Raw genomic sequence first — 10,550 nt, forward strand, 5'->3', positions numbered from 1 at the left:
TTAACAATCATCATTATTCAATTGAAGTGTTCCATGTTGAAAAACACTTAAATTGATTTTGGAGAGAATTATAAAATACATTTGAGAAGTTTCCATTTAAATTAATCCATTTAAAAGTCCGCACAGTGCTTAAAGAATGTTTCGGATCGTTGCAACCAAATAAGGTCTAATTGTGGGGTATCGGGGTATCCCCCCTACCCCTCCCCTGTGTCACCACTACATAAACCCGGTATACACATCAACAACTCCTGAGCTATCTGATTTACGCCGATAGCGTCAGATCCGTATTTTGTTTTTCATTTTAGAAGGTAATTGCTTTCTTAATAGGAATCAAAGCGAGGTCACTAACTATATATTCTTTGAACATTTGAGGCACGCAAACAAGTTTAGATAAAGAAAATTGGATAACTACACGACACGTTTAAAAGTATCGCAGCGCTTATAAAGATTAGGAATTCGAAAATGTCATCATTTGTTTTTTTTCAAACAAATTATAATTATTAGTTTTACCTGTATATAACGGTTAAACATATACACACAAGTCTCTGTAAGAATTACACAACAGGTATGTAGATTGCGGATATGATATTTATCCCCAGATAGAAATGAAAAGTTAATCAAGTATATGATATGACTGAAAGAAATACTGGCGATAAGTCATACGAGGCGTAAATTGATATCTGCAATGATTGTTATCACGAAATAAATTCACCTGTATTCCTCTGATACAGGTGAGTCAGAGTGACAATATCATTGGTTTTGTCACCTGAGTGTGGTCTAGTAGGGGGGTTTGTGGGAGGGGGACGGATTGAGATCAGACCCGATATTTAGTCAGATAGGTATCGACATGACGAAATTATCTACTTTTAATCTAAAATACTTCAAATATTCACGGAAACCAATGACAATCTATATTACATTTCATTATCCGCGTAAGGTATATTTATCGCCTATATTGGTTTGTACCCGATAAATTTAGAGATACATGTAGACCACAGTGCTACCGGACACTCTCTGTCTGCGGTCCTTATCAGTACTTATATTTTACCTATGTAAGGGAAGTAACTCTTCCTTTTCTATCAGTACAACTAGAGAAATTGATCAAAATGCCGTGTCGCTGAATTTCAGCATACTGCAGACGGCAAAAAACTGAAAAGATACCGTTTGCCAGGGACAGTTTATAGTTTCCATTATACGTCCCTGCGTTTGCGCTTTTTGTATTTTAAATATTTTCAAAAACAAAAAATTTACAACCCGAGTATGGGATTGAAATAAGTGTTACATTTTTTGTGTTATTAAATTTTTGAAAATTCATTCTTGTAATATGGTTGCAGCACATTTTTTTGTGTTATCAAATTGATGAAAATTCTCGTAATAATGTAACAAAAAAAAAGACAATGTGGCTATAATCTGCTCTCTGCAGATATAAAGGGGCGGAGGTTATATATGGCAAATGGTGGTAGCGGTAGGGGAGGGGGATATGTGTTAAGGTGGATAAATGTGGTTATGGAGAAAGGAGATAATACAAGGGAGGGTTAAGAGAAGGCGGATGACACATGCGGTTACTGTATCTTATGTCCCACTAAATCATGCCGTGTATCCATTAAAATCAATTTCGCTGTCGAAATATACACGACGACGTGACCCGACGAATGACCCGGAAGTAATTATACTGTCAACATTATTTCACTGGAGGGCGCAGCTTTAAACGACACAATGGTCTCGCGTTATTCCAGCGGTTTCCAGGCATGCGTAGCAGCTGACAGTCAAGGGGACGCCAGTCAACAAGAAAAGATAATAACATTTTTGTACTTTAGATTCAAACCATTTTTACTTATTTCCAAACTGCAACACATGTATATTTAAATAATTTAAGCTATTGAGTTTGATCAGACAAATTTGCATTTCGAGCTACCTGTATTTGGTAATATTTGAAAAGGAACTGAAAAGATGTTAAATCGTTCCATGTCAGTGATCTTAACTTAGGAATTTCGTTATATTTTCTGTACTTCGATAGTTCATTCCCTGCATATAATCATAATAACACTGATTTTAAATATTGTACTGTTAAATGGTTAAAACTTAAAAGTCTGTGGCGAATCCATTGCTACAAGGAACTGGTGTTCATTTCTCAACTTGATTCTGATTATGTCTCCAGTAGTGGTACTCAAAAATCTGTTCTTTCCATACACGTATTGTTTTGTTTTGTTTTTGCATTTTAACTGCCCATCGAGTTCATTTTGGACAAAAACAAAACTGTAACACACAGATTTTTACGAAATAGGAATACATCAAACTTAAACTTAAAAGCATACAGGTATATATTGATTTTTTTTTAAATTGTTCAGACAATTGCATAATTCGCGAACTCGGTAACCACCTGATGTATGAGAGTTTGCCGCTTTATACAACATCATGTATAATAGCATCCTGGTTCTGAAGTGCAGTAAACCCACACATGTTTACTCGACTCTCACCCCCTCCCTCTCCCCCTCCCCCTCACCCACCCCCAACCTTTATAATTTTTGTTAATTTTCCTCGCCTCCGTTCCATTCCTACGAGATATCCTTCTAGAATATTACGACGGGGAAGAAAATACTACACCATTGCTTCTACCCAAGACGCATCAGAAGACATTATCGGAGAACAGAAAAGCACAAACTGTCATTATCTGTTACTAATACAAACCCTTCAGATTCGCACATCGTAATAAAACCAGGCAACTCAAACTTTATTGTTGAATATTGTCACCTCAGAGTCCTGTTTCAGACGCCTTTCATCGCACGCTAACTTAACGCTGCTCTCAAACAATATTACCGATTTTTGAAAAAGATAGTGTCGAGTCGAAAAATGGTTTAAATTTTATCATCTCTCATCCGTAAGAATGTAATGCATTTCCTATGTACGTCGAAAAAGGAATACTCTTTTTGTCATTTAGGGTAATGAAAAAATGAAAGAGAGAATGATTTATATAGTTTTTGAAGTGAACAAATTCTTAAAGATTCCATTTACTGAACATTAACACGAAATCGTGTCTGCGATATTTTCTTCTCTTAAAAAATGAAAGTGTGATTCAAAATCAGGAAACACTTTTAAAAACCGATGTGGATATATTTCATTTGTATTCAGCTCCGGGTAAAAGTACAAATGCAAATTGCAAATACAGCAAAATAATCACTGTGGCACCTTAGTATTTGAAGTTAAAGATGAAATGTCTTATTCTGGGTTTTCAACCTCAATTAGGAGGAAAGTCCCGTTTTCTGCTGCAACAAGACAATTATATTACACTGGACAGAGGGATAAGGCTTATGATCATAGCAATCTGTTTATCATGGCGCCTGAGAAATTACAGGGAAACACAAGCCGACAGTAATTTATTCGGATAAATAACAGGCCAGTGTCGCCCGCCATCAGGACCACTTAGACGCTTTGAACAGTAGATGACCCCTATGACCTTTCATACCGGAAGTGGATACTGTGCAAATTGCATCAGAACTTGTGACTATTTTGCACTGGAAGTGGTGGAATTACATAACAAGAATCGAAGTTTTATCTATTTTTTTACACAAGCAATGTTCATATAAAAATGTCTAAGCACTGTCTAAGATTGAGAAAGAGCCGACTATCGTTGCAACGCGCTTAAACACGTACATTGGTTATGTGGAACAGTTTTATAACCAATGATTTAGTTGTACTATTGTTATATTAGGGTGTCATATTGGGGATTTCGAGGCGTGATTTACGACATGAACTAAGGTTCTTCCTTGTCGTTTTCGTTCTTAACGATAACCTAGTCTAACACTCAAGCTCCAAACGCTGACATGCCCTGTTTTATATGGTGCAGAATCAAGTTATCTGCGATTTTTTTTATTGATTCATTAAGCTTACTCATGGAAGGAAATCCCTAGGAGACGCTCGTACTTGTTTGAGTTCACGGGAGGGGAAGGGAGGAAGGGAAATTGATCGAGGGGTGAATTTATTCATGCACTCGAACATTTTAATCATTTTCTTTGCCGAGACTCAACCAAATCTTGCACAAACATGTGTTGCTGGTATACCCGGTGATCAAAATACGATGGTCAAGCATCATTCGTGCTGGTCAAACACTTTTTTCACCCATACCAACACTGGTTTGGGATGATGATTATGCAACTATGTTGGTCAAGAATTGGTCAAGGACAGATGTACCTACCGGCCAAAGATTATCAGACTTGGACTATTCTGTAGCTGTACCATATGACTTAGCACGATAACGGTCAACGCGACCTTTATGCTACATTCAAGCTTTGCAATGACCATGATATTAAGATCAACACAGAGAGGACACTGGCCATTATTTATGGCCAAAGAGGTGTTCTTTTTTTCGCAAGCACCGCCCCTCCCGGATCGGCTTACCAGATAAGTAACTAATGGTCACTTTCTACGGCCGCTGGTCATTCACAGACTAAACATTGGCGACGATAATCTTCGGCCAGACACCTTCGTAATTTCTCACTTTTATCGTCGACTTACAAAAGCGGACAATACTGACCACTGATCTCATTACCTATCTGGACTATCTATAGAGATTAGATATGGTGTTTGATATAATGACCACTGTCCAACCGACCTCCGGCCAGTGGTCAGATGATAGGTACTAATCCGGACAGTATGGTTTACCGCTGGACCGTAGTTATAACGAGCGGGTGTCTGTAATCCAGTAATAGCTAGGATAACGAACATACAACATACAATATATATATGGTATTGCTGGAGGAAATAATACAACAGATCAAGATGTTTTAACGACTTTCGAGGTTGTTGGAATGTCGACTTTTTGATAAGTTCTGTAGACGTACAACCCCTTTATCTTGTCGAACATATCGTGTTTCTCTAGGTTTTAATGATAGCAAATTAGAGTCTGCTGAATTATGTTATCACTCTCCCTTCACTTTTGGTTTACAATACAAACGCTGTTCTCTCTTTGTGTATCTCTGTGTCTGTCTGTGTCTCTGTCCTTCTCTGTGTATCTCTATGTCTGTCTGTGTCTCTGTTCTTCTCTGTGTCTGTCTGTGCCTCTGTCCTCTTCTGTATATCTCTGTGTCTGTCTGTGTCTCTGTCCTTCTCTGTGTCTGTCTGTGTATCTCTGTGTATCTCTGTGTATCTGACTGTGTCTCTGTCCTTCTCTGTGTCTGTCTGTGTCTGTCTGTGTCTTTGTCCTTCTCTGTGTATCTTTGTGTCTGTCTGTGTCTCTGTCCTTCTCTGTGTATCTCTGTGTCTGTCTGGGTCTCTGTCCTTCTCTGTGTATATCTGTGTCTGTCTGTGTCTCTGTCCTTCTCTGTGTATTTCTGTGTCTGTCTGTGTTTCTGTCCTTCTCTGTGTATCTCTGTGTCTGACTGTGTCTCTGTCCTTCTCTGTGTATCTCTGTGTCTGTCTGTGTCTGTCCTGCTCTGTGTATCTCTGTGTCTGACTGTGTCTCTGTCTGTGTCTCTGTCATTCTCTGTGTATCTCGGTGTCTGTCTGGGTCTCTGGCCTTCTCTGTGTATCTTTGTGTCTGTCTGTGTCTCTGTCCTTCTCTGTGTATCTCTGTTTCTACCTATGTCTCTGTCCCTCTCTGTGTATCTCTGTGTCTGCCTGTGTCTCTGTCCCTCTCCGTGTATCTCTGTGTCTGACTGTGTCTCTGTCCCTCTCTGTGTATCTCTGTGTCTGTCTGTGTCTCTGTCCTTCTCTGTGTATTTCTGTGTCTGTCTGTGTCTCTGTCTTTCTCTGTGTATCTCTGTGTCTGACTGTGTCTCTGTCCTTCTCTGTGTCTCTGTCTGTGTCTGCCTGTGTCTCTGTCCTTCTCTGTGTATCTGTCTGTGTCTGCCTGTGTCTCTGTCCTTCTCTGTGTATCTCTGTGTCTGCCTGTGTCTCTGTCCTTCTCTGTGTATCTCTGTGTCTCTGTCTTTGTCCTTCTCTGTGTATCTCTGTGTCTGTCTGTATCTCTTTCCTTCTCTGTATATCTCTGTGTCTTTCTGTGTCTCTGTCCTTCTCTGTGTATCTCTGTGTCTCTGTCTGTGTCTCTGTCCTTCTCTGTTTTCCTATCACTGTGTCTGTGTCTATCTGACTGTTTCTGCCTGTGTGTCTGTATGTCTGTTCCTGTGTGTCTGTCTATATGTCTGCCTGTCTCTGTCTCCCTCCCTCTGTCTCTGTATATATGTTTTTATTACATGCCTGGTTTCTTTTGCTGGTATCGTATATGGTATTGCTTTCCGGATTTTTGGTTTCTCTATGAATTTTAAGTCATTTCCTTTTGTTTTTGATATTACCCTTTTTCCGCTGTTCTCGCCTTTTTAATGCTTCCTTTGCTCCGTTATTGTTTCGGATGATTTGTTTCTCCTCTATTCCTGGTCTTGCATTCCCTTTTCTTTTCTATATCGTTGGTTCCTTGTGTTATTGCATTTTTAATGTTTTGTGTTTGTATTCCTCAACAATGTGTTGCTGTATTGCATTCATTTCGGCAACTTCTTGATTTAGACATCGTTTTTATTTTCATTCTTGGTGTTTTCTTGGAACTGTAAACTTTGGTTTGTTTTAGTTTTGTCTGGTTTAACGTCCTATTAACAGCTAAGGTCATTTAAGGACGTGCCTCCGTGTGTGTTGTGCAAGGTGCATGTGTGTATGTGAGCTGGAGACAGGGTATGTCGGTGTATACTGTAAACAGCTGTTGTACTCGTTTTTGACCTGATAGATAGATTTCCGAGATCCCCTCGGTTTTTCCTCATGTTGGTCTCCTCTTTGATTCGGTGTCCACGAGTTCTTTTCTGCAGTCTCTGCAATCGTTGTTTCCTTATGATTTATTCAAGTGGTCCTGCTATAGTTTCCACTTTATTTTGACAATACCTTTGTTCTGTTGTTTTTCCCTTCACTTTTACGTTTTCTTTTGTAAATCGCTGTTTCTGTTTTTTCTATACTTTTGTCCTATTTTCGTTTCTCTTACTTTCAATTTAACCACCGTCCATATTTTGAACCTATTTTTTTGTTCTTTTGCTATCTTTGTACTCTTGCCTCGCGTCTTGTCCAAATATGTTGTCTTGTCTTTTGTTTTGGAGTTTCCCCATTTCCGACTGGTCCCCTTTTGCATGTTTCTTAGTTTTGTATTTTTGTTAAGAAATTATTGTTTATCAAAGTTTGCGAGCATTTTCAGTTATTATAATCATTTTGTAATCCCATGCTTCACTTTCCCTTGTGTATCTTTTGCGCGATACCTCTTGTTTCATTTTAATGTTGTCTTTTCTTCATAGAATCTTTCTTGCGATGTGCGCCACGTTAAATGAACCGTGTTTTCATGACACGTGACTGCTGTTTTACATCCCATCCTATATTGTCGATGTGATATCCAAACCTCTGGCCCGCCCCCTGGTAGCAAACACCAGAGACAACACACTGTCAGCGGTCCTACGCACGACCTCCTTGGTAGGCAGTTTGTGCTTATAATGACAGATTTCGCGGTTAAGTTTGTTGCTTTATATATATATGCTTAGTTACTTTTCTTTGTTTACACAGATTGTCAGCAGGTGTGATCATATTGAAACGGTGGCATTGTTTTCAATAAATCCGTATCAATCGAACTATTTGCCACTAAGGTATCAACGTGTTTGGAACAAGCGTATTTGTCACGTTGTAGCTCAATCTGGTTCCGTCAATACATTACATATTTACTTGACACACAGATTACCCGCGGAAGGTGACACTAGTCAACACTAACCAAACATTTACTTTTCCTTACGAACAAACCAACAGACAATCTGACGTTAGTCGTATGATAAGCGAACAGATGTTACCGCCATTCAAATACATGCATATGTCCTCTTCTTAGGTCGGCAAGTCAATAAAGGCAATCGAAGGGGTCAGCTACAGAGACACAAGGGTTTGTATATATATATATATATAGTAGATAATAAATAAATAAGTCTTTGCGAAGGAAAATATAGAATAAAAACTTTTTTTTCCAGATCATATATATATATATATGATTTTTATGTTATGAGGTATGTAAAAGGTAAACATATATATATATCATCAGGTGAAACACGGCTCCCTGTGATGTTAGTTGTAAGCATAAACTGATGCATCTGCTAACTGTGGGGACAGTTTGTTACAACTTTAATGTTTTGAGTCTAATGTCCTTGCACAGTGATATCAGCTCCATAAGTTTCATGCACAGGGACCTGAGAATTCGTTACAGCTGTATTTGGACCTAAACTAAGGTGTTTAGAGTACGTTTACACGTTTGGAGGATTTTGATCAATTTCCGGTAAAAATGCCACCCCAAATTATGATAATATACGAGAAGGGAGGAAAGCTCTCGATGTCGAAAATAGACACTCAACTAACTTTCTTGCATCAAAAATCACATTTATATTTGTTGTACGAAAACATGCTTGGTACTGTTGGAAAGATGGATAATTTTTCTTTCACAAACCTCCTATTTGTACGTACAATGTTTTCTCCTTCCGCAGACATGGACTCCGTTTCCTCCAAAAACACACGCCATTTCAGAGTTTCAAAGTTTTTCGCAGTCATTGTGCCACTTTTTCCATATTTATGAGGTTGACGTCAGCCACGTGCTAAGACATTCGGTGTCATTGGCTGGTTATTTCACGGGAGGAATGGCTGCGCTCTTCGGAACATTTCGTGGTTAACTCTCGACGCTATACACACACAAGAGGATTCACAAAACGTCAGTCTCATGAATATGGAATAAATCAAATTTATACATCAATATTTTGGATTCGAACTTTTAAATTTCGAAGCGCATTACATTTTTGAGGTCAAGCTGACTCAACTAAAATCTCTTTTCCGTTTCTCTACGATGACCGCGTGTTAAGTAGACAAACGAAGTGAGAGGGAATTATTTGATTCAAACCCGATGTTTAATAGCGGTATAATGCTCAAACCTGAATGTGCTGTGAAACAGTTACGCATAGCACAGTCGATAGGAGAAACGTGTTCTTCAACTCGTCAAAGTACCGATAACACTACGACGAATGGTAAGGTTGGGTTTGGATCTAATTGTTTTATAAAAGATTGAGGGTTAAATTTTTCTATTACTTTAATCTACGTTTTTTATTTAAACATATTTTTATTTGCATCTATTTTACAAATGGGATTGGGCACAAGTTGTCCAATTTATATTAATCTGCGTTTGTATTTACCGCTGAAATGTGTAAACAATGCGACGCCATCTTGGAAACGACAAATACAGCCCGTACTTGCACCCTTTGAGAGTATGTTTTATATTCATTCAAATTTTGGGCAACAAAGAAACGTCAGATGAAACCGATCATATGGTATATTATTAAAGTGTGTTGCTCCCATCTTGTATATTCAAACATAACTTCAATTTTAGCAGAAGAGTTTCAACGGCATTGTTTTTCATCAAACTTTTGTTTTATAATAGTAGAGAGTCTTTTCGGCTATGCGGGGAGAAATTTAACTATCCACTGTAGACTGTCATAATAGTATTGGGGTTGTTCTAATGTAGTGAAAAGTTAAAGGGGAAAATGAATTTTTAATGGTCACTTTCTTTGAAACTTCAAGAAACAAATTCTTTAAAGGAGATTACTTATGAAACAATCAATCGGTCGGCGGTAGTTTTATTGAATTTGTTTTAAAATGTTGTGGGTTCGGTGAAAAGAAAAACGAAAGCTCCGTAGAGACGTTGTTTAAGCCAGACATGAACAAATTGAGTTTGAATTTATTTTCGTCTTTTCCTTTGGAGAAGACAAAAATTGTAAGCGTTGTACTTTTATTGGCGCTCCTAATCTCACGTGACGCTCGTACGTTTGTATCAGTATACACCTTCTATCCATTATTAAGAAAAAAATCGCATTCCTTGCAAATTAGTTTGCCAGATTTCTTCAAAGAATGATGGCGACGTTTTTTAAAAACATATTTTACATACTTGCTTCAGAAACAGATTATGTCGAAACATAATATCGTTTATTGTATTGCCCTGTATGGCGACGCAAAGATTGGAACCAATTTCTGCTTCGTAGAAAACATTTCAATCTGTAACAAGTGAGTTTTTATGCCATTCCTTTTGGTCGTTTCAGCACATTTGATTTGTTTAACAAGTTGGTCTCTGAAGACACACAATAGCTACATTGTACAGTAGAATCCCGTTAGTCCGGATTGTGGCTGTAACTTCTCTCATTAATTGGGATTCAGAAAAGTACAGTACAGGAGACCATTAATTGTTTGAACTGTCAGACAGTACAGTACAGTACAGTACAGTACAGTACAGAGGACCATTAATTGTTTGAACTGTCAGACAGTACAGTACATTACAGTACAGAGGACCATTAATTGTTTGAACTGTCAGACAGTACAGTACAGTACAGTACAGTACAGGACAGAGGACCATTAATTGTTTGAACTGTCCGACAGTACAGTAGAACCCCGTTAGTCCTTACTGTGCCTATAACTTCTCGTTTATTGGGATTCTGTACAGTACAAAGGACCATTAATAGTTTGAACTGTCAGACAGTACAGTACAGTACAGTACAGTACAGTACAGGACAGAGGAC

At 38.3% G+C, this 10,550-nt stretch overlaps 1 protein-coding gene across 1 annotated transcript; it reads right to left on the minus strand.

Moving 5' to 3' along the window:
- Nucleotides 1–4,916: 4,916 nt before the first annotated feature.
- Nucleotides 4,917–7,102, minus strand: LOC110440332 (RNA-binding protein 25-like). Its single transcript, XM_021483322.1, has 2 exons — nt 6,959–7,102; nt 4,917–6,011 (listed from the first exon to the last, which is right to left on the minus strand). The coding sequence occupies exons 1-2, from the start codon at nt 7,100–7,102 to the stop codon at nt 4,917–4,919; spliced, it is 1,239 nt and encodes a 412-aa protein (XP_021338997.1).
- Between the last annotated feature and the right edge of the window lie 3,448 nt (nt 7,103–10,550).

This window comes from Mizuhopecten yessoensis, unplaced genomic scaffold (assembly GCF_002113885.1).
Source record: "Mizuhopecten yessoensis strain PY_sf001 unplaced genomic scaffold, ASM211388v2 scaffold11179, whole genome shotgun sequence".
Taxonomy (NCBI): Eukaryota; Metazoa; Mollusca; class Bivalvia; order Pectinida; family Pectinidae; genus Mizuhopecten; species Mizuhopecten yessoensis.

Bases quoted from the DNA above. Each gene is read 5' to 3' on its own strand.
- LOC110440332 (XM_021483322.1), bottom strand. From the start codon at position 7,102: ATGCAAAAGGGGACCAGTCGGAAATGGGGAAACTCCAAAACAAAAGAC. The intron at 6,012-6,958 runs GTAAGAGAAACG...AGAGATACACAG, and splicing joins GGACGGTGGTTAAATTGAAA to AGAAGGACAGAGACACAGAA.